Genomic DNA, 24,611 nt, shown 5'->3' on the forward strand with positions numbered 1-24,611 from the left:
TGGTGTAGGTCAATATGAGCACCAGATACCATTTCTCGGTGTCAGTGTGCTGTTGATGACATACTCTGTCAAACAAACTCACTGTTTGTCAAAACGCTGTGTTGTGCTTTGCCTCACAGATTCCCTGCCTGGAGACATTTCACAGATGGTGCTATGCCCAGTGCATCCTTCTTTTTCTGTGCCTACTGGTCTATCTTCTGGAAAGAGAGATGCCTTACCACCCTACCTCTTGTCCAAAAGTGTCCCCAGTGCTGGTTTGGAAAGGTAGAAAGCCAATAGGCTATGCTAAATACATCCTTCAGCATTTCTAGGAAAATTTAAACCGTTAAATAAATGTGGGGTTTTTTTTATTTTTTTTTATTTCTGCTGTAGAAGAGTGACACAATTTTCTGAACAAGACCCTGAGACTGGCAGCTGGAAGTCCAAGTCACAGTCTGAAGAGATGTTACAAGCATTACAGACCTTTTCTTCAATGGATGCTTTTATGATGGAAGGTGAGAATATTGCACAGATGTTGCATCTTATAGTTGGTATTGGAAAGTGAGAGCCAGATAACCTCCTTAGCTGATTTTGGAAGATACTTCATCTTCTCACAGAATAGTACTCGTTTTTAAAAATTACAATCATATCCCTCATTAAAATGATGAAATCAAACACATTATTCTTAAAAGAGATTTTTTTCTTTCTTCCTTGTAACTATCTATTCTATAACTTTTCAGAATATTTTAGTATGTCGTTACCACTTTAAAGTAACCAGGATAAATGCACTTTGTATCCTTGCAGAAACAGAACAGTAATCCACTTTTCTTTTACACTCATCTGGTTGACTCTGTTGACAGTGTCCACTGCAAACTGTAAACCTGCAACACTTGTATTCCTCAGCAGCCCAAATTCTGAACTCCTGCTGGTGAGCTGTGTGTTTACAATAGCTACATGGCCTTATGAAGCAAATAGAAATAGATTTTTTTCTGTAGCTAGGTGTGAGACTGAATTTGAAAGCTGAAGGGTATTCACTCACATAGAATGCTGCACATACCACTCACTGGTCATCTGATTTTTGAAATGTTGAATATTATTTTTAGATTTTCAAAGATTTCTTCAAGCAAAGAGTTACAAAAGGATTTAATCTGAGGAAAGAGGAGTGATTTTTTCCTATTCTCCTCCCCTTCTGTCACAAAAACATCTCAACACTTTGGTAATACTATTGACATCTGGCAACCTTCACAGTAGTAGTAAAGACAGTGCCAGCTTTCTTCCAGACAGTGCCAGACTTCTTTGCAGAACTCTTGCCTGTAGTTCATCTCTGTGATGTGCTCCCCTTCCTATATGAATAGAGCTGCATGTGCCAAGGGACTTCCCTTGCTCTTTATATGTGTTGTGTTAAAGAAATATAAATTTTGTCATAGATGATGTGGATTTGTCTCAGTGGACTGATCTCTGCACAGATGCAGAAGAGTTTGAGGCAGACTCCTGGAGGCTTGTTGTGGATCCGATGTTCTGTAGCAAGCAAGAAAAGGATGTCATCAAGCGGCAGGATGTCATATTTGGTCAGTATTTCAAAGCTGTGTGTAGATTTAAACACAATTTGGTGCATCAAATATAGAGGGAACCTTCATGCTTTATATCCAGAAAATGGAATGCTTCAACTCCAAACAACAAGAAGATTCAAAGAACATTTTTATGACAAGTTACAATGTCTCCTAGAGCTAAGGAAATGGATAGCAGCAGCTACCAGAGACATGCCTAGCCTGTTCACAGAATGGTTGAAATTGGAAGGGGCTTCATCCAATCCCCAGCTCAAGCAATTACAACCACAGCTTGTTCAGTGGAATACAGGGAGAGTTGTGTCAGAGCCAAATAAATTAAGTATTCTTACTGACATAATCTATTAGGTTTGAGCTTCATACAGAAAAAGGAATTATGACTGCATATTTGATAGACTAAAGTCCATCTTAGAAGGTGTGCAAAATATTCAGGGGATTACTACGCTATGCTCTTTTCTTTTATACCGCAGAGCTGATGCAAACAGAAGTACATCACATCCATACCCTGTTCATTATGTCTGAAATATTCAGGAAAGGGATGAAGGAAGAACTGCAGCTTGACCGCAGCATGGTGGACAGACTATTCCCCTGCTTAGATGAGCTACTGGAAATGCACAGGCAATTCTTCTGCAGAATGAAGGACAGACGGCAAGAATCATATGAGGCAGGGAGTGAGCGTAATTTTGTCATCAGCAGAATTGGAGACATCCTTGTGCAGCAGGTAGAAGCATCAGTTCTGGTAATCCTTTGAGTGCTCAGGGTTCCAAATTTAAACATTTTTTTTTTTACTCTAAAACTTCTGTGGGCAAAAAGATAATTATGGTTGCCTCAAAAAGATTCAAAACCTGTCCTCCCTCCCCTGATTATTTCAGGATGAAATAGCAATGTGAAAAAATATTGTTATTGTCAGGTAACTGTGATGAACTCGGGATAGACTTCTCTCTAGGCAGTATGAGCGACAAGGAAAGCAATGAACTTGGCCATGTTTGCAGTAAAAGGCTACTGGCATGCTATGGACTGCAAAAAATGGAAGCAATGGATTCACTTTTTTATCAGCTGAGTAGAGATGTGAGGAACTGTGACAATGGAAAAGAAACTACCCATTAATTTCTTGTTGTGATCTGGCCTGTTACATCCCAGGATACTGCTCACTGGGGAAGGGGTTGTTGCAAGGTGTTTCCTGTGGCTGAGGAATAGCTAACTGATGTCTTGGCATTCATAATTCAGTTCCTTGTGAAAGGGAGATGTAGCCTTTCATCTTTGGTCAGTCTGTTTTCACTCCACTGCAATAAAGAGCTGAGCTGTTACCTTGTCTAGAAGCAATGTGAAGATCAGACAAAAGTAAACGAGCCTCAGAGGGTTGTGTTTGCAAAGAGGTGAAGGAAATGCTATTATAATGTTCTAGCAGTTACTGGCAAGACTACAGTGGATGTTGCTTGTGCTCTCTACAGCCTATGTTCCTCTTCCTGCTCCTAAAAACAACTAGCCTATTTTCATTCTGTAGTAACAGACCTTGTTAGTGAAATCCAGAGAACTTGATAAACCAGTAATATGAAAGCTCCCTACTTGTACAAAATCCACTGGTTGAAGGTATACACCTTCCTATCAGATAGAATGTTGAGCACAACTCACTTATTAATTTCTTCAGTTTTCAGAGGAAAATGCAACTAAAATGGAGAAAATATACGGAGAGTTTTGTAGCCATCAGAAAGAAGCTGTTAATCTCTTCAAAGAGCTGCAACAAAACAAGAAGTTCCAGAATTTTATTAAAGTAAGTGAATGTGGAATCATGAGCACTATTGACAAAATGCTCAGGAAAAAGGTACATAGTGATGACTTAGATTTAGGGTTGGAATTATATTCGGTAACTCACTTTTAATAGCTAATAAAAATGGCAAAAGTTTTTCCTTCTGAACTAGTGAGCTGATAAATCACAGCTTTGTTTCAAATTTTAGAATGCTTTGGCATCCAGTGTGTATTACACACATGTTCCCATTACAATACGCCTCATCCCTCAGCAGAGCAACTGCTCCTTGGGGATGGTTCAGATTACCCAGCATTTGTTTTAACTTATTCTAATGCTTTTAGATCATATTTCTTATTAGTCAATTGGTGGTTTAATATGCATTTACTACTTAAGGTATATATATGTATCTGTGCAGCTGAGAAATAATAACCTATTGGCACGACGCCGAGGAATCCCTGAATGCATTTTGCTCGTCACCCAGCGGATCACCAAATACCCTGTTCTGGTTGAAAGGATATTGCAATACTCAAAAGGTGAATAAAAGCTGAAGTGTTGCTTCATGTCTGAAATCCTAGCACGTTTCTAACGTAAGGAATTTGCACAGCTACAGTATCACAAAAGATTAAATTCACTGCTCTGTTGAGATACAACCAGAGCAATGTGAATACCTACTGTTCAGGCAGTTGTCACCTAAACAGGGTTGTCTGGTCTATATAGGCCTTGTCAAGGCTGGGTTGTGAAGATTTCTGATATTGCACCCAGATAGGCCATAGAAGTCCAGAAGAGCATACTTGTTTTAGGAAAAGACCTTGACTAAAGTATGTGAACTAGCTCGGATACACACCTGTACCTTCGGAATTAATTCTGGAGGAGTCTTTTCTAAGTAGGGATAGGCAAATATTTTGTAAATTACTCCGTTTTTTCAGGCAGAGCTTGAAAGCCCTCTCTGGAACTTAGTAGAAAATCTTACAATTACTATTAACTTACAGATATTGCCCCCCAAACAGGCAGTAAATGAGCACTGTAGAAAGTTGCATATGTAATGCAAATCCTTTCTACTTGCAGTCCTGTTTCAAGGGTTTTTTTGCTCAGCCAGAAAAATAATATGCTATATGATTTACTTAGCCTCAATTTTTTTTTAAGTGCTTGCACTTCATAAATATGTCAGAAACTATTCAATGTGTTGTTTTGGCTAATGAATAAATCTGAGGCACAGGTCATCTTTTAATAGATGAGTCAAACAAAGGTATATACCTCTAATAATTCTAGTAAGATGGTTGCAAGGTTCAACTTAAATTAACAAGTTTATCAATTTAAGCTTCACATCTTGCTGATTGTTTCCAGAAAGGAAGGATTTATATCTTCTCTTGAATATGCTGACTAGTGTCATGTTGTTTATTTTTCATTTCATACAGAAGGAACAGAAGAGCATATAGACCTGTGCACAGCCCTTCATCTAATTAAGGATGTAATAGCAGCAGTAGATTTGAAAGTGAATGAGTATGAGAAAAAGCAAAAGCTGCTGAAAATTCTCAGTAGAACTGAAAACAAAACATATACAAAGCTGAAAAATGGCCACATTTTTAGGAAGCAAGACTTGATGAGGAAAGAGAGGATACTTCTTCATGAAGGTTTAGTGTATTGGAAGACAGCCACTGGTCGGTTCAAAGGTATTTCATCTGAGCAGTAAAGTCCTTTAAGTCTTATGCAAATAACATTCAAAGACTAGTTAAAGAATAAAAATACTTTCTTGTGCTATGTTGCAATTAAGAATGTCTGAGGTAATGGTACTGCAAATGTCCCACTAATTTCTGGATGGTCAGTTCCAGAAGTTGCCATGGTTTGTGAGTAATCTGTGCAGGAGCACAAGTTCGCATACAATGCCATCTGCATTTCTTCTTCCAGTCCCCTCCTTCTAGTTTTTTGTTTTCAATTTTGTTTTGTAATACAGTGTTTTCACTTGTACATTTTAATTGCTCACATTATTTGCCATTGAAAATACCTCATTAACAACTCAGTGGTAATGAGACATCCATAGTAGAAAAGAAATTCTGAGGCCACATTTGACTGGAGCACAATTTTTACATGCAAGCTCAGATTTTCATTTTTGCTGCTGATCATGTTGGGGATTGGGCTTTTTCCAAGTGTACTAGTACTTGCTGTACAACTTTATAAAGCTGTCTGATGATCCTTATTCTAGAAATGCTTTTACCAGTGTAATGCTGTGCTGTGAGTGTATTTTACAGCATGGACAAAGCAAGGTTATGTGAGGTAGTCTTTGCCAGGTGAATGGCTTAAGAAAGCTGTACTGCCATTGGTGCAAGGATTTGTTCTTTCCCTGGGCCTGTGCTCCAACATGGTGCACTTTCCTGGGAGATACAAAGAAGGGATGTGCAAGTGCTTCATGCAGACTGTGGGCTAATTCAGACATTTCCTGTTTAGTTTACTGTAGGATTCTAGGAGATATTCCCAGGGCTTCTCCCTTTATAAAGATAAAATAAGAATTTAATACTGATTGCAGTTTTAATTAAAAGCCATTATTTTTCTTTTCTCATTTTAAGACATCTTAGCTCTGCTTCTAACAGATGTACTACTGTTCTTACAAGAAAAGGATCAAAAATACATCTTTGCTGCTGTTGTGAGTATATTATCAGATATTTAAACACACATTGCACATTTATTTGTATATTTCTCAAAAATTAGGTCCTTATCCAGCACATTCCCACATAACTTTTTCTTTTCTAAAGTTCTGGTAGTGTGTTCAGAACTGTAGTATGTCAGTATATAGAAAATTAAGTTTGTTTTCAAAAATAAATATTTTTTTTATGGAGAAGGATGAAAATAACAGAATTATCTCTTTAATGTTGTACTTTACATGGCTGTGAAGATGGGAAGTAATGCAGACTCTTTCAGTTGTCTAATACAAATTTTAATTTTTTGTTACATAAAACAAACAGAAGAGCAATTGTTACTGAAAATGTAGTAGTAAACACATATAAAAGATATGAATGAAGTTCCTGAACTATATAAATATAAATATTATATGAATATTGTGTCTCAGTATCATTGAGCCTCTGAGATTTTCTTTTCAGCACATATCTAGTGCTTAATTTGTTCATTGACAGTACAACACATTTTAAAGAATAGTTTAAAATGTCTGATTACTCAAAACTTTCAGTAGTCTGACTATACCAGGACTAGTATAACTATCAGTGTTAATTCAGTGAATTGAAAAATTGTGTTCCTTCTAGACTGTGATGTTTTATAAGAAAGTAATTTGTTATGCATGTGCTTTGACTATTTCCTCCAGGACCAGAAACCTTCAGTCATCTCCCTTCAGAAGCTCATAGTAAGAGAGGTAGCCAATGAAGAAAGGGGCATGTTTCTGATTAGTGCTTCAGCTGCAGGGCCTGAGATGTATGAGATCCATACCAGCTCCAAAGAAGAACGTAACAACTGGATGAGGCATATTCAAGAGGCAGTGGAAAGGTAGAGAAAAAGGGATTTGGTTTTCATGCTGGTAGTCCAAAGGAGATGGGAAGTTGGTTGGATATTCATGGCAGCATGTTCTTTGTTCTGCATAGCACTGGGTCCATCTGTGAGTTTGGTTTTCCTCTGAGCTCAAGGTGCCAAAGCCTCTTCATCACTCCTGCCACACTTCCCATATTCCTCTTGGTTTCCCACTGAATCAGCAGACCAGTTCTGTTCCTCATTAGACATCCTTACACAGCCATTGTACCAGTCTTCCCTCACCTTTGCCTTTGGCACTGGCTGCCTTCCAGAGTCCATACCATCATTTTGAGGAAATCACAAATCATGCCTGTCATCTTGGTGGCAGCTCATTAAGAATGGTGGGGGAAACATTGCTACTGATGGGACCCAAGCTTATGCTTGAGACCACAGACCTGTGTGTATGCCCCAGCCACTCTCATGCTGCACAGTGCATCCTTACCAGAGTAAAAAGGCCTGCTTGACGCCCATTTACTGCTTCTTAAGGAGGCAGACAAATGGCATGCTTCTGGATTGTTGCAAAAGGTGCTGGTGTTGTATTCTGTTTATTGTGAATATGACATTGTATTGAAGATGAATAGATGATGTGCAGATTTTGCTTTATCCACCATTGTCTTTCATCTTTGAAGTTGTCCAGAAGAAGAAGAAGAAGTAAAAATGATTGACTCTGATGAGGACAGACGTATTGCTGAGGCCAAGGCATACAGAATTCAGAAATATCAAGGTGTGGTACCTTTCCTGTTGCTCTGAGAGTTCCAGCATCCTGAGAATTCAGGATGAATTAGTGGCTGTGCACCCATTCTGGCTGGTGCGTTCAAAGTGGCTCAGCAGGCAGAGTCACAGCAGAGACAGATGGGGCTGTCTGATGGTGTAATGTGAAAGAGAAGCATGTTTTTTTCCAAACACTTTAGTACTTTAGTGTTTTTGCTACATTACTATAACCAAAAAAGAAAAATAAAAATGGGTGTTTTCAAAACAAACACTGAATTTCACAGGTTATCATCAGGACCAGGTAGTTCTGGTTTGTGAAAATGCCTTGAATCTTCAAAGTTGTGTGGCTCTATCCTTGTTTATGGCACTTTGTCTTTTGCTGCTGTCATTTTTATCTGCAAATATAGATAATAAGGATAAATTCTATTTCCTCTCTGCCCCTACACCTAACTCCCACATCTTTATACTGCTGTGACAAGAGAAACTGCAGCAACATCTGTCCTATTGAAAGCCACAGGGATGATTATCCTCTGCTGGAAGTAGGTGTTTGATGTTGAAGCCCTGAATTGTTAGCACACATGAGCCAACTGCTTTTCCAGGAAATGGAACTGATGTGTTATTGTGAGTGCAGCAGGAGTAATAAGGGCCAGAGAGGGCAGCCAAAGCCACCTCATCAGGGTAGGGCTTTGATCTAGGCTCTGCCAATATGTGTGTGAGCTTTCATTTGGACAGACTGTGGGATGAACTTAGATAAATTTAGGTCCTGGCCTCTTAAACTTAACTTGAATTAGCACTTTCTACATGGCATAAATATTAGAAAGATGAATGGGGAACGTGCTCTCCCTGCAGCATAAAAAATGATAATACATTTTTTATTTTTACACTGTTCAATTTTGGTTGACAGAATCACTGAATAACCAGGACCAGCAAATCTGTAATTATTTAGAAGAAAAGTTGCGTATCTATGCAGAACTGGGAGATTTGTGTGGGTTTGAAGACGTCCATGTAGAACCTCACCTACTTATCAAACCCGATTCTGGAGAAACTCCACAGGCTGCCTCACTGCTGGCAGCAGCACTCAGAGAAGGTGAGTTTGCATGGGAAGAGTGGGTTGGTGGCTCTGCACATGGGCAGATGTTTTAAGTAACCAAGTGCAGCCATGTTGCCTTGTGTTGCAACTGTCAAGTCTCAAGAAGTGGCAGTGTCAAAAACTGGCAAAGGGCATAGAAGAAAAATCAGTCACGTTTATTTTTGTTAGATAAAGGAGATGGTACCTGCCAGATTGTAAAATAATGAATATGTTAAGGGCATAGCATTAAATATATGCTGGGAGGGGCATGGTGCTAGGTTGTTAGCTGTCCTTACAGTACAGCTCTGTGAAGCACAGCAGGAGTTGCAGTATGATATTGCACCTGGTCCCCAACCTTCACCTACCTTGGATGATTTTGGTGTCAGATCAGAATCCTGTATGATCGCATACGGAACAAATGTAATTTCTACTCGGAAACACCTGCCAGAATTGATGTAGGATCTCTGTTTTTTCTGCCTGCTGTAACAGAGGGAGTTGGTAGATGGCTGCACCATCTACAGTGTTGTCCTACCAAAGAAGGAAGGGAATGGTATTTGTAGATACCTTGCCTAGCTGGAAACTCAACTAAACTTCTTCTAAACTCAGTGGAAAAGAGCCCTGGTAAACTGAGTCCTGATTTTCATGTCAATTAAATTGAGAACTGTGTGCTACCAACAACATTTCAACCTATAAAGCAGTGGAGCTTGGTCTTCATCATCATGTTAAAGTCAAAGACCACTTTATTGATAAAATTGATTAAACTTTTGTAGGGCAGTGTAAGTTGGTGATGGAACAAAAAATACTTAAAATGGCAACCTAAATTTATCACACACCTCATTCTGCCCATTTCTTTATTTTTCACTTTCTCTCAAGCTGTTGTTGATGTTGATGATGTCTTGGATTTCAGGACTCTACAACACTTTGTTTACATTGTAGACAATTTGTGGGGATCATTTTCCAGGATGGAAATACTAAGTCCTTGAGCTAATAGAAGAATTAGGGAATAAAGCATTGCTCAGATGTAGAAGATTGTAGAGAAGGACAGAATTACATAGTGCTTAAGCAAATTAGATATACACAAATCCATGAGATGAGATGGGGTAAATCCAAGGCTGCTCAGCAAGCTGGCCAATGTCACTGTGAGGCTGTTTTCTGTCAGCTTTGGAAGTCGCAGTGATCAGGAGAGGTTCCTGATGACATGAAGAAAGTAAGACTTGCACTCCATGAGGGAATACATACAGAACTGAAAAACAGTCAGTCTCACCAGCATCTCTGAGAATCCTCCTGGAAGACATTTCTAGGAACCTGAAAGACAGGAAGATGATTTGGAGCAGCTGTCACAGATTAATTAGGTCAAGTTGTATCTGAATAACCTGACAGGTTTTAAGGTGAGAGAAGAGTTCACATTGGTTACCTTGTTAACCACTCTTTCAGACTTTCCACACTGTTTGCACTGGCTGTAGTGTTCTTATGTAATGTTACATCTAATTGATGTAAACTGCTTAACTGGGTGGAAGACAGGCTGGACTGCTGGGCTGAGCAGGTCAGTCATATGACATCCAGTTGGTATCATGTTATTAGGGGATTCTCTTAGAGGTGTATCCTGAGACCACTAGTGTTCAACATTTTTATCAATGCAGGTGGGATCAAATACACTCTTAGCAAGCTCATAGCTGTCATTGAATGAGGTGGAGCATTCAGTGAGCTGGAGAGACCTCTGTAAATAGGGAAAATGGGCTAAGAGGAACTCCTAGCTATTTGACAGAGAAATGCATCTCAGAAGATGTAATCCCATGTGTTGGTACAGGCTGGACGCTGATTAGGTAGAAAACACCTTTGTGGAAGTGGACCTGGGAGTCCTACTTGACAGCAGGTTGACCATGAGGCAGCTGTTCCCCTTGTGGCAAAGATGGCCAACTGCTTCTTGGGCTGCTGCAGTAGGAGGAGAGTTGCCAGCAAGTTGAGGGAGGTGATTCTTCCTCTACTTAACCTTGGTGAGTCCTATCTGGACTGCTATGACAAGTGCTGCACTGCTCCTAGGCAAGAGAGGCATTGACAAAGTAGAGGAAATCCAGTGAAAGGCATCAGGCTGGAGGACACGACCTCTGAAGAGAAGCTGAGCTAGCTGGCTTGGTGGGATCTCATTACTGTCCACAAGAGCTTAATGGGAGGATATAGAGAAGCCAGATTTCTTGCAGAGGGACATGACAATAAAAGAACACATGGGCAAGAGACAATAGTCCTGTGGTGAAATGCAGGCAATTCCAACTAACTGAAATGAAAAATTAAATATCATGGGAGTGTTGAAAAAGTGGAACAGGTTTCTCAGGGACACTTTGAAGTTTCCGTCTTCAGAGGCTTTAAAGGCTTGTGTGTGCAAAGCTCTGAGCAACACAATTTAGACTGACCAGGTTTGAGTGAAGTATAGGACTAGGTGACCTCTGAAAGATTCTTAAAAGCCAAATTATTCCATGGTCCATCAATTCAATGGCATTGATTTATGCACTAAGGAACTATTTAAGTGGCATCTGTAACTATGTGTGTTTTCCTCTAGTTGAAAGTCTCTATGTGGCCATAACAACATCACAAGTGAGCGAAACAGACAGATCACCAGAGGAAAGTACTGAGGATTTAAGTGTGAAGTATAGGTTCTCTGCCAATGAAATAATAGAATCTGTTCCGGGTGGTGAGTAAAATTTGATGCTTTTACATCTTTAGAGTGCTGAAATAATCGATACCGAATTGGTTTTTTTGGAAAGCCTCCATGGTCAAAATCAGTAGAAAATAATGTAATAAAAGTTGTCTTTGGGCACATGCTCAGGTAGTGTAAATTTTTTTATAACTTTGTTAACGCCTTTGTTAGGAGGCTTGAAAACTACGATTGATATTCCAATAATTTCAGCTGCAAAGGGTAGCAATAATTTCTCACAACAGTATTGCTAATAAAGTCGTGTAAAATACATTGCTACAGAGCATTTTTAGTGTTGTGGTTACACTTATCCCCAGCCTTTTGTAAATGAAATAGTGTAAGGTAGAAGAACTGGATTCTGCCACGTGTGCCATCCTGGCTTGCAAATTTGTTTTTCCCCAGCCTAGGATCCATTATGTAACTACAAACTATAAAAATCACTTTTTCATTTTTCTGAGTAACGGTAAAAAAGCATGCTCATTGTTTTTCTAGTCAGGATGTGCTTTGATACCTTCTTTTTTTTCATTTTCTTGGGGCTTTGTTTGTTAGATGGAGAAAGAAAAGAAATTGAAGAACCAACAGAAATCGATCTCAGTGTTGAGAAGGAAATGGCATGTGCCAATCTTGAGGATAAGGTATTGTAACTAGTTTTTCTTCCTGCATTGCACACAGCAGTCTGGGCACTGTGTATGTACATGCTATTCAAATTTTTATGGGGAATTTCACTCAAATCTATATAATTCAATCTAATAGAGGTAACTACATTTAATAATAAAATTTTAAAAAACAGTCATAAACAATCCAAGTGCAGAATGATTTTCCTGCAAGGCTCAAGATCAGTGAGTTACAATAACAGGTAATAACAGTTTGTTCTAAATCCATTTGTATGGGCCTCTTATGAGGCTGGGTCTCTACTATCATCATTCAATAGATGCATATCTACGGAGCTGACAACAGTATTCCCTCCACTCCCTCCTCCTGTTGACAGGATGAAAGTCTCCTGCAGTGACAAAGTCTTCAGCTAATGCAAGGAAGAGTTGTGCATTGGAAGAACTTTGTCCTAAGAACAAGCACATAAGATATGATGGATGTTTTTACACTGGCTTGCTTCAAAATTTTGAATCAAAACAAAATGAGAGAGAATATTCTATTAGAGAAGAGAAGAGAAAGTGCCCATTTTGCATAGTCCTAGGGCTGATAAGGAAATCTGGAGAGAAAAGCAGAACCAAAAATTATCTCTGGACAAAACTAGGAGAGACAAATTTTATGTAGAAACAGAGTGTTGGAGTAAGCAACATGAATTACTGTGTGGAAATAAAGTGAACCATAAATAGTGTAGCCCTTAGGTGGAGAATAAGAATCACAAAAGGAATAAAGGGGAGAAACAAGAATAAAAATTGTTTGAAAACAAAAGTCCCAGTGAGGAGGCAGAGAAGCTGAAGATGAATAGAACCTGGAGAGGGTAGAGGGGCTCAGACATAGCCCATTAAAAATGGCAGTAGTTCCACGTGGAAATTTTGCCATTGGGCTTACAGAGAAGGTAGAGCCGGGCTTTTCTCAGAGGTGCACAGCAAAAGGATGAGTGTCCAAGATTACAAGTTGCAGTAAGGAAAATTCTGTGTGTATACAAGGAAAAAAAATTCAATGCAAGGATGAGCAACCAAAAGGGTTGTGGGGATCTCTACCCTTGGAGATTTCCTGGATTTGAGTGGAGAAGGCCTTTGGCAAACTCCTCTAACTTTGAAGCTATGCCTACTCATGAAGTTGGAGGGACCTGCACCCAACTCTTCCAACCTAAGTCATTATCCTATTATTTATGGCCTAATTTTTGGGTAAGGCATGTATCACATCTTCTGATACCATGTCAGAATCAGACTTACCAGGAGGTGGCAGAATGAGCAAAGAAAAGAGGAACAGCTAGGGCTTTCCAGGGAGGTGGATGTGCAGTCCCAGGGCTGTGGGTGCCAGCCCTTGACTCAGCCCAGCTAGCTTGAGAAAACAGGAGCTGGACAGGGGGGCAAGAGCTCCCAGCTTGGAGGTTAGGTGCTGACTAGAAACTGGAAGGAAAAGCATTGTCCCTGCAATGTGAGGGGGCCTCAGTGGGAAGCTGTGAGAAGTGATCCCCATCTTGTCTCCCCTGCTCCTGTCTTGTAAGTGTATCTCTGTGGGCACTATCCAAAGCACAGTGCAGCCTGCCCTGGAATCTGACCATCCTCATCTCTCTGCACCAAGGTGATCAGGAACAGTGGCAGAGAGGTGGTGGTGGCCTTCGGCACAGTTGAACACCTGAAATTACTACTTCATTCCTGGCTGGACTAGCAGGGTATGTGCCAGCTCAGCTAAACTTGCCTCAGCCTCATGTCGTAGCACTCAAGTGGTGCTGCAGTGAGGGGACCGTGGGCACTGGGACTGGCCACTTGCAAGTTCTTGGTCAAGCCAATGCCAGATAAACCTTACCCCTGTGCACATCTGTTTTCCAATTAGAAAGGGCTTAAAAACCTGAAAGAAATGCTGCTCTTGTTCAGTGCGCATGGTCTCCTTTGTACACACTTCCTCACCCTTCCAGCATTACCTTCTTTCTCTCCCTCTTTGCCCTGTGCTGCCTCCTTACCCACTGCTCATCATTCAGCTAAGGAAAAGCAAAGCTATCTTGAGTCCATCCTTGTGCTGCACAGAGACATCCCTGCAAAATCCTCTCCTTTCATAGCAGAGCTGAGCTTTTCTATGGCTTGTGGATGCAGTGAGGAGGAGGAGGTGAAGATGTGGAGGGGGAATGGAAGGAAATACTGAAGAGAGATAATGAGCACATGAGTAGTGGAGGAAATGATGCAGCTGGTACTCCCTTTGCCCCATGGGTGTCTGTGTTGGGTTGTGTTTAGGGGGCTGGTCTTTCTCATTTTCATTTTCAGTTATTACATCTAAATGTAGCAGATGCTTTGCTCTCTGTGGTGGAAAATGAGACTCAGTAGAGAACTTAAGAGAATCAGAGAGAAAACAAATATTCCCCAAACTCTCCTCTGCTTCTTTGGGAAAAAAAAAAAAAAAAAAAAAAGGAGAAAAATCATACAGGAAGTCTTTTCAGTATAGTCTCAGAAGGGATTGTATTTGAAACAGTCCCCCATCATTTCATCTTATCTTTCTCAGAGGAGCTATTCTTCATGCTGAAGAGATTATGGGTAGCTTCACACCATAAATTTAAAAAACTTTTTAGGAAAAGGGAGCAAGATGGAAAGTGTGAAGCAGCTGTGCCTTGCTGCAGAGGATAGTAGTGACCATGTTGGTGCCTTTTGTAGAGCGTACTGGGCACAGCATCTCCCAGGGCACCTAAGGCATTTTTTTGATCCACCACCATGACTTCTTGTTAGTTTCTTGGTACTTTATTATCTCTTTTTTTGAAGAGTCTTATGCTGTTCCAGTCTACTGTAAGTAATCAAACCCCACTGTGCTGTATATACAGAAGTCTGGTTACTGTGTTTCAAAAGTGTCAAGTAAACAAAGAATGAATTGAAATGTCTTTTTTATGTATCATTACTCACTAGGGATTAAAATTGTGGATGAAATAATTTTATTTGTACAGTTGTTTTCAGAATCTCTAATTCTGAATTTCCATGGAAACTCCATTATTGATGAATTAGTCTTCATAGATTGTTGTTTCTGTCTTTTTTCATATGCCCATGTAAAGTGTTGTCTCAGTACACGTTTCCTAGCCATATGTCACACTAGTTTTAAAAAAAAATTGCCTAGATGATACAATTTTAAAATTTAAAACAGCTTTTTAAAGCTACTTGTGTTTATTTTAGGGAGGAAGCATGCATTTTTCAGGATCTACAGGGACAGAGGTGAGTAAATTTAAACCTCAGACAGAATTTAATAACTATTTCATTGACAGTGGTCAAACCTTTGAAATTTCTTCTCTTTTATTTTCTAGATTGTACAAGCGATCCAGAACTTAACCCGTCTCTTATACAGCATGCAGGTGACTACTCCACTATTGACTTCATAGAGTAATTGATTTGTCCTAATAATTTACTTCTAAAGATTTGTTTCCATGTTGTCCTACTTTTAGACATTACATTAATGATACTGATCTCTACTGAATGTTGCATAAATTGCCACAGAATATAGTTTTATCCTACATCAGTGGTAGGATTCTTTCAAGAACTGAGTAACACTAACTTGCTTAGAGATCAGTCCCTCCTCCCAAAAGAGGATGTCTGTACAGCCCAAAAACCTAGCAGGAAAGCAAAACAATGGCTCCACTTGAACTGATGTCATTCCACATACAGATTTCTGAAATCATAGTTCAAAAAACTGAAAAAAAAATTGTATTTTGATTAGACTGTACTCCTGGATTGTAGTAAGCAGTAACTTTGCCAGGTAGCTCAGGTAGCAAACTCAGACCATTTTAGATGCTTAAATTTCACTTTGTATATTCTGTAGTGTCTTAGTATGAAGTGTTCATTTCTTTTATGCTAAGTTTGTATGTCTTAGCTTACTTCTTCTTACTTCATACTTCTCCTTATTTAGCTGCAGATTTATAATTCTATTTTTAAATGTTTCATTTGAGTATACTTGATTTTTGACCTTAGCATACTTCATAATAATCCTGGAAACCCTGGGCTTAGAAGTTAAGTGTATTGAAGCAGTGCAAAAGCAAAACAAAAATCCTGTAATTCTGGCAAAATTTTTTGAGTAATTGAAAAACAAATACGGAGAGTAAAATAAGGTTTAGGATCATGCCTTAATGGCTCAGACCATGAATGGGCAGTCAGGTGCCGAGAAACGAGCAGAGGATCTTGTCCTGTTTACAAATCACTGGAATTGACCCAATACTGGAGGAAGAGCCAAGGAAAGTGCAGATGGCACATTGCATGGACTAAATAACTTTCTGGGGTGGACAGCACAGGACAGTGGGGCTACGTGAATTCTCTGGGAATGTCTGCTGACATAGATTCCCATGTCAGCTCTTGAATACAGACAGTGCAAGAAGTGCCTCAGCAGATCTAGGGTTTTCTTGCTTTTCTTTCTTCTTAATCCCAACTATTTGTTTTTGTGTTATTGGAGGATGTCACAGCTTTTAATGCAAACAATGTCACAACATTCTCATGAAGGATGGAATATAGAGCTCTTGGCTGTAAAATAGGAACATCAAACCTGAAACCATCACTATACTGCAGGTTTATGCTTGCACTGATGCCTTGGTCAGGTGCATGCAGTGGTACCGTCCTGGTGACATGGCAGTGTTGGCAGGTGCCTCTAGGACTGATGTTAGTTGTATTGCAATGTAGCAAGGTTAGCAAGGAGAGCCTTAAAGTCAGAGTCAACTCTGCTGGAAACAGTACACTTTTATGTGTATCAGTCACAGCTGTGTTAGGAATACTTGGGTGAGTATAGCGTTCCCAATGCTTTATTGCTCTTTTCAGCCATGAAATATCATTTTTCCTGTGTGTCTTTACGTCCTCTGACAGAACAGGACCCCAGCTGTAACTGAAGTGCATATGCACAGCTGTAACATAAACATGTATAATAATACTAAGTGTAAACCACAACCTTTGTTAAAAGTGCTCAAAAAGAGTTGAGTTTTATTTTAGAAATACTTCTATGTAAAGGCATTATCACAGAATTTTCTCTATTTGCTTGAAGAATAACCTCCCAAAAAAGTTGAAGCATTTTTATATAATGATCCCATGTAAAAACACAGAAATGGATTAATGCTGGCATTTAAACATTTGTGTCTGATTTTTTTGTGGTGTCTAGGCAGCACTGGCTATCCAGGACAGCCACAAAGAGCTCCACAGGTTAGTACTGCAGGAGAATGAGAAGACGAGCCGGAGCCATGGCTCTCGGCCAAACCTCGTTTTGGAACAAGAGAAATACCGAAATCTGGAGAAACAGAAGGTTGAACTGGCCAACATACACAAATTGAAGCAGCAGTTTCAGCAAGAGCAGCAGCGGTGGCTGCGTGAATGTGACCAGCGGCAGCGGGAGCAGGAGGCGAGGGAGGGCCGGCTGGGGCAGCGGGAGCGCGAGTGCAAGTGTGAGGAGGAGCTGCTGGCGCAGAGCCAACAGGGACTGGCGCTGCAGCTGCAGGAGTACCAACAGAATCTGGAGAGGCTCCAGGAGGGACAAAAAATGGTGGAGAGAGAAAGAGACAATGTGAAAATGCAGAAGAAACTCATGTGGCACTGGAAGCATGATCAGCAAGACAACCTGTTCTCATACAAAGGGAACTATGAGGTTTGTGCTTCCCCATTGTAATTATATCCCTGACTGAATTCCTAGAGACCTGCCTTGATGAATAGACCAGGATGTCTGGGTTTTGTTGGCTCTTACTGTAATGAGTGAACCTGTGGGAAGCTGAGACTCACGCACATCTAAGCATTTTCTTTGAATCTCACGAAGTTTAAGCAGGGAAAGTGCTAAGTCCTTCCTCTGGGAAGGAGCAACCCCATGCATGGGTAGATGCTGGGGATCACCAACTGGAAATCATCTTGACTCTCACAGCTCCCTGAAAGGAGGTTGTAGCAAGGTGGGAGTCAGCCTCTTTTCCCTGTCCTGTAAGAGGACAAGAGGAAATGGCCTCAAGCTGTGACAGGGTAGGTTTGGTTTGGACATTGTGAAGAATTTTGTTGCTGAGAGGGTGGTCAGGCATTGAAACAGGCTGCCTAGGGAGGTGGTGGAGTCACCATCCCTGAAAATGTTCATGAAGCAACTGGGCATGGTAGCTAGCGGTATGATTTAGTTGACCTGATGGTGGTGTGTTGGGTAAAAGGTTGGGCTCAATGATCTTGGAGATCTTTTCCAGCCTTTATGATTCTATGATTCTGTGAAAAGGACCTGGGAGTCCTGGTGTGGAACATGAGCAAAAATCATGCCCTTCTGCAAAGGTGGAACAGAGTCTCCAGGGCTGTACTGGACAAAGTATTGCTGGTAGGTCAAAGGAGGGGATTCTTCCTCTCTGCTCTGAACACTCCTGGAGACTGACTCCCCCAGGACAAGAGAGGCATAGAGCTGTGGGGTGAAGAGGAGGTAGAGACTGGAGGATGGATGTCTGGTGAAGTTCCTGTCTGAGGCAGGGACATCTGTCCAGTGAGGAAAGGCTGTGACTGTTCAGCCTGGAGAAGAGTTCTCTCCAGTGGCACCCAGTGACAAAACCAGAGGCAATGGGCACAAACAGAAACACAGAAGACTAGTTTTGAATGCCAGAAGACTCTTTTTTCTTGTGAGGGTGATGGAGCCCTAGAACAAGTTGCCCAGGGAAGTTGTGGAATCTCCATCATTGGAGATATTCAAAAGCTGCCTGGGCATGGTCCTTGGCAATTGTCTCTGTGTGGCCCTGCTTCCACAGGGGGGCTAGACCAGGTGTCTTCTAGACATCCTTTCCAACATCAACCATTCTGTGATTTTAAGCTGGATACCCTACAAAACCCAAACTTAGCCAGATGTTTATTACATTGAGAAGGCAGAAACTATAAATATGAGTAGCTGTATTTTATTCTGCTGTATTTGTAAGATACCTTGTATCTCTCCATATTGTAGGAGAATTAAATTAGTGTAATCCTTAGGTGTATAAAGCACTTAATGAAGCTTTTGTTTGCTGTTCTTTTTCCTGGACCACTGTCTCCAGGGAGGAAAAGGTGTACCTCCAGGAGTAACAAACATCACACTCTTGTGAACCCCACATATCAGGCCCTGCTGTCCTCTCCCCTGAAACAGCCAGCCCCCTAGGGGAAGAGGTTGGTGTGTGGCTCCATCCGTGACAGTATAAATCCTTGGAGATGCTTATTATTTGGGGGTGCAATTTAAAGTATCTCTGAAGCTGCTCGAGTGTTCAGTACTAAAAATGATTAAGTTTTTGTTGAGGGTGAAGGATGCAGTCTGGCTCTGAACTCAGCTGCCTGGGTGCTCACCTGCCAGGTAGATCCTCATCTCTAATACCTGCTTGGTGGGTGTGGTCTTGATTTCCACAACTGTTTTCTAAAGCACCTGAAAATCAAAACATTTTGGCTGGCTTTTCTACACATGGAAAGCTCACTGACCCAAACAGCCTTTTTTCCCCCCTCAGGTTCTCATTTTCACGAGAAAGTCTGTAGAGCGTTTCTTCAAGCCATCACCTCCATAGTTTTTCAGCTGGCAACTCACCCATAACAGGCAGAGACCATTTGGCATCTAAGACCGTGCTTTCATGAGGGGGTAAAGGACTGGCCTCTGACCTCCCACTTTTCATCTGGGTTTTGTGAGCACCGTGTGAACATCACTTATCCATATATGCTTGCTAGCCCAAACAACGAAGACACTTCTCACTAGCATAGCGTGTGCTGTGGTTTTAACTTGTTTGGCAGTGGTAAAGAAGTAAATGATAACACTAAAACTGAAGTTGCCCATCTGCTTTAATGGATGTGACTTTTGAAATCTTTTGAGGAGGGGAAGTTGGAGGATAATAGTCTGATACAGGGATATCAAAATAATTAAATGCTGAGTGTCAGAGAGTAGTAGTTTTTGTGATCTAATATTTCATTTGTAAGGCTACTTGTATTTTTTTTTCAAGCAGATTATGTGGCTTTGAATCCATTCAGACCTTAAGATTATCTTTCTCCCATGTTTCCACTACCAATCTCCTTGCAGCATCAGAACACGTTGAGTGGTTGTCAGTCAGCTGGTATTCCCAGTGCAGTGTTTTTGTATTACACTTAACTCACCAAACAATGCAGTAACTCACTCTAATACTCCTACTTTTTTTGTTATTTGTTTGGGCTTCTTTGTTTGGTTTTTTTGGGGTTTTTTTTGTGAGATCTGCCTTAATAAACACCTGCAGATAAAGAGTCTGCAGGAGTTGCATTTTCCACCCTTGGGAGCCATGGCTTGCTTGCTAAAGCTGTTTGCCATCCCCAGTTTGACTGCTGCAGCCCTGTTCTCTGTAATTGCCTGTCTGTGTGAGGTACAGTGTTATTTTTGGATTGCAGAGTACAGATTTACATATGGGAAGTGGCACCTTGTTGAGCCATGAGGCAAAACATTAACCCTCTGGAAGTCAGCAGAGCTCAATACATCCCAGTTAGTAGTCCTTTTTTATCTGTTACTTTGCAGTTATTGCTTGTTTCAAGGTGAGCTAAGACCAGATCTTCTAGGTTATTGCTGTTTATTCTTGAATGCACATCAAATTTAATGTGTTTTGAGGTTAACTTCTGGCAGATTAGATTACTATTTGCTATGAATCCCCATTCTGTCTGGCAGCTAATTTTCTGCATCCTGGTATAAGGTCTCTTCAGGATTACACTCATAGTCATACACTTTAGTTTTACACAGTGAGAAGCAGGGAATTGGATTCCATGATACTTATGAGCACCTTCCAACTTGACATACTCTGTCATTATCTGGTTCTGTTACTGGACAAAGGTGAAAATACAATTCTCTGTTCTGTTTTTCATTGTTTTGTTTTGTTTTTTTTCCCCTTCTGCAGATAATGGGAAATAATCAGTTGGACAGGATACATGGTGAAAATGCATTCTACGTCAATGAAGCTGTAGTGTGTATGTCCCTAACCAGAATCAACAAATCAGATTCTTCTCTCGTTTATGAGGATGGTGTGTATGGGATGAATATCTCAAATTCTGATGTAGCAGGGACTAGTGAAAATCAACTGAACCTCAAAATGGACACTTCCTGTCAGCAAGCATTAACTAATGCACTGTGGAAATCCACTACTCCTTACCAGCAGATGTCTTTTTCCTGCAAAAGCAACAAGGATAATGGTAATTAATACTTAATTTAATTAACCAGTCTTACAGGCAGTTTGTCTCCTCTCTGGCTGAATAGTCCTAGGAACAAAGACAGCTTGGTAGTGGTGGAAGCAAGAGATTTTGATAAAACGGTTGCATGCTTCTTCTCAAGATTTTTGGTGATAGGTGAGAAAATAAGCAGAACAGAAATACAGAAAATTACTGAAAACCCGTGAAACTCCTTTTTGTGTCTGCGTAATAGTACTCAGAATGTGTTTTTCTCTTAGTCTTTTCCCAATGCTTTTCACCTATTTTTGCAAGCAGAAACCACTCTTTTCAAGTGCATTTCACTGATTGTTTGTGAGCACATGTGCACTGCTTGATAATTTCTGGTTAGAATAACTTCTGATTTAATACCTTAGAATTGTAATCAGTTTTCAAACAGCCTTTTCTTGCTTCGTTGATGAATTAAAATACCTTTAAAGATCTGTGGACATACAGTTATATCACTTCTAAGGAGTAATGTAATCTTTGAAGTGTTACATTAGTAACTCTTATCGCATTACCTTTCTTTATTCTTGCATTTTACCAGTACCCCAAAGATATGTAGGCTGCATGGCAGTAACTGATTGTGGCTACTAAAATTAGGGGAAGAGGCTGCCTATCCAAGCACTGAATGCACTGAAAATTCCTCAAAGGTCTTAAAAATTTATGAGAAACTCTAAACTGCCTAGGGTTTATTCCTCAATTTGCACAATATTTGTTTTGATCTAACTTCTTTCATTAGGGTGAGTTGTAGAGCAGGATGTAAAAACATGAGCTAAAAGTCTTGGGGGCTAATGGTGCACTTTTGGTGTAACAGATTAAATAATCTGAAGGGATTTTCTGCACAGTTGTGAAATTCAGGAGATGTGACATGTCAATGATGCAGCAGTGCCTGAGCTCCCATTTTTCTGCAGCTGGCAGTGCAGAATAAGTTCTATTCTCACATCAGCTTCACGCAGATCAGGTCACAGCAAAGACCAGTGGGCAGCAGAATTAAGAGTTGAAAACATACACAGGTACAATGGTTAATTGTCTTACATCTGTGATTAAGGAACTTACTCCTTACTACTACCTATAATGTATTAAACAGGCATCCAGTACAGCCTTATTAGTCTTTGGTGCATGTTAGAAAACAAAGCATGTTAGAATCAAAGGCAGGGCAGGCTAGTCACATCACCACAATCAGCAAGCCAAGCTGATTAGTAAAAGAGATTAATATTTCTAAAAATGCCTAAATAAGTAGCCTGGTGAAACTCATTCTAGTTTGTCTGCGGCTGTCATTTTAGCTATAGGTATAGGTTAAGCTAGTGCAGATTTTAAAAGGGACACAAATGTAGGTTTAAACCTCTCAAAAGTGGCTTAGCTTGCATACATACATACAGATACAAGCTAACCAGGACACTTTCTGTTGAGCCCACATGAGAGCATCTTTTTTAATTAAACTGGCTTGTACCAGTTTAATTGCATTGATTCTAGGATAAGCTGGTGGAGCTTCTGCATCTCAAGACACAAGGGACCAGCTTTGTGTTCAGCTGTTGTCAGTGCATACTGTGTAGACATCCTTACCTTGCCCTGGTAGCAGGGCACCAAGGCAGTCCCAGCACTCTTGGGGACAAGCTCTAGCTACAGAGTAAGCCTCTGTAAGTCTTTTTTGTTTCTTTTTTCTCTTTCTCTGATTCTACTGCACTTCTGTATTTTTCTTTCCTCCTTTCTGTTTTTCTCAGTCTCCTCTGAGCTGAGCTCCTTTGGGATCTTCCCTTTCGGGGAGCCCCGCTTATCTGAGTTCTCTAGGTTTGAAGAGATCTCCTGAGCTCGTTAGAATCTTGTTTCTCATGTTTATTAGAAGGTTATTACAAAACTTGTCAGGTCTCTCCAGACTAGCTGCAAAAGGTTAATTCACTGCAATCTGGCTCATTTGCTTCTGATGGTACAGAATGGCCTTGTGGCTCACTTTGGCTTTGAAAGTACAAAATGGTCCTGAACTACACAGTTCTTTTATCTTTATACTTATTCTTATCCAATTAACAATAGACAAGTATATTATTTTTCTTAATGACCCAAGGACCCAACACCTGTGTGCTGCACTGCAGCATTTTCTATCCAATCACTTACTATTACCCAAAAACCTCTAGAAGAAGAACATGAAGAAGAAAGAAGCAGGAAAAGAAACAACATTCTTAATCCTCCATCTTGCTTTCTGCTTTCTGAACTAGCTTAATCTCTAAACTAACTTTTTCACCCAGTGACTTAAGAAAACTCTCTAATCTACACACTCACACCTTTAGCTTTTCTATTTAACTTTAACACTTGTTTTCATGTACCACCATGAAAACATGCTCATGAACTTCATGTTATATGAAATTCAGTGTTTTTCTGGATCTTAGAACTAAGTATCAGAAACAAGGGCACACATTTTGTATCTCAGACTCCAACATCTCTGACTGAGATGTGTTGGCAAAATAAGCAGTTACTGCCCGGGTAGTGGCACAGGACACCTTATGCAGAGGAGTGAAGCAAATCCTTGCAGCATTCTCACGGTTCAGATGATAGTGTGAAGCCTACCACTGCACTGCTGGAGCAGTCAGGGCTGGAGGCCTCCCCCCACAGAGGGACGTGACATCACACTCCAAGGCTGCATTTGTGATTCAGAAGGTGACGAGAATTTTATGCTCTGATCATGCAGTGCATGAGTCTGAATGGTTCAGACTTCTGTCTTGCATCAGGACCACGGTACAGGGAAGGAGTGGGGGATGAGAAAAGTACTGAATTCCCTGAGGGACTCTGCACATAGAAATTATGCAAATTGCTTGTTCCTAAGGAATGTCAGTCAAATCAAACAATACAAATATTTCATACTATGAAACAGATTTCCTTTTTCTTTTTTGGGCATAATTTCTCCACCAGAGAGTTTAGCAAAGTTTCAGAAAGTCTCCAACCTTGTGCCTCCACTTTCTGACACCTGTGCAGGATATAGTCGGTTCCAATCACTTTGAAGGAAAACCAACTTAAATGCAACGCAGGAAAGAACTTAATAGCTGTAATCTTCAATATTTTAATGTGGATGAATGTTTCATGGCATTTTTCTCCATTTTCCAGCTAGCTTTGTGCATGAACTCTCATAATCATCTGTCAAAAAGCATTATTAAATAATTGGAAAACATAGAACTAAGAAACAAATACTGAGTATGGTTTACTGCATATAGCCATGTACCTTATACATACATGACCAGACCTAATATGCAGTTAAAGTTTTGTGTGTACACAAAAGGAAATTCTTGGGTTTGATTAACTTTCCCAGAATTATTAGGCATTTTGTAAGAAGTCTACTTTGTCAAAAAAAAACTCTTAAAATATTTAAAGAGAAGCACCATCTAAACTTGTTTCCAAGGAGTTAATCACTCTGCATTCTACCTTATGTTAAGTACTATTCAATTAAGCTTCATAAATACACAGAAATGGAAACAGCTACATTACTCCAGTGCATAATTTTCCATTCATATTTCCTAGGGTAAGACATAGGTCTCTTCACATGGCTAACATCATGATTATATATCATTGTTTTATGTGTATGGGTGGG

The 24,611-nt window shown here is 40.2% G+C and overlaps 1 protein-coding gene across 38 annotated transcripts in view; it reads left to right on the plus strand.

Annotated features, from left to right (window-relative positions):
- Positions 1-24,611, plus strand: part of ARHGEF28 (Rho guanine nucleotide exchange factor 28) — a 115,879-nt gene that overhangs the window by 76,367 nt on the left and 14,901 nt on the right. For 18 of the 38 annotated variants that reach the window (XM_086866716.1, XM_086866703.1, XM_086866717.1 and 15 more), the window contains 17 exons: positions 120-264; positions 373-494; positions 1,407-1,547; positions 2,015-2,265; positions 3,193-3,315; positions 3,707-3,824; positions 4,707-4,961; positions 5,853-5,929; positions 6,602-6,780; positions 7,431-7,525; positions 8,417-8,599; positions 11,136-11,267; positions 11,820-11,905; positions 15,071-15,109; positions 15,199-15,246; positions 17,028-17,507; positions 20,731-21,022. In XM_086866716.1, the coding sequence (XP_086722842.1) occupies positions 120-264; positions 373-494; positions 1,407-1,547; positions 2,015-2,265; positions 3,193-3,315; positions 3,707-3,824; positions 4,707-4,961; positions 5,853-5,929; positions 6,602-6,780; positions 7,431-7,525; positions 8,417-8,599; positions 11,136-11,267; positions 11,820-11,905; positions 15,071-15,109; positions 15,199-15,246; positions 17,028-17,507; positions 20,731-21,022 (2,766 nt within the window). The remainder of the gene's footprint in view (positions 1-119; positions 265-372; positions 495-1,406; positions 1,548-2,014; positions 2,266-3,192; positions 3,316-3,706; positions 3,825-4,706; positions 4,962-5,852; positions 5,930-6,601; positions 6,781-7,430; positions 7,526-8,416; positions 8,600-11,135; positions 11,268-11,819; positions 11,906-15,070; positions 15,110-15,198; positions 15,247-17,027; positions 17,508-20,730; positions 21,023-24,611) is intronic. The other 20 variants (XM_086866712.1, XM_086866722.1, XM_086866706.1 and 17 more) reach the window with 3 other exon arrangements.

The sequence above is a fragment of the Cyanistes caeruleus genome, chromosome Z (genome assembly GCF_971803275.1).
Source record: "Cyanistes caeruleus chromosome Z, bCyaCae1.hap1.1, whole genome shotgun sequence".
In the NCBI taxonomy this organism is placed as follows: domain Eukaryota; kingdom Metazoa; phylum Chordata; class Aves; order Passeriformes; family Paridae; genus Cyanistes; species Cyanistes caeruleus.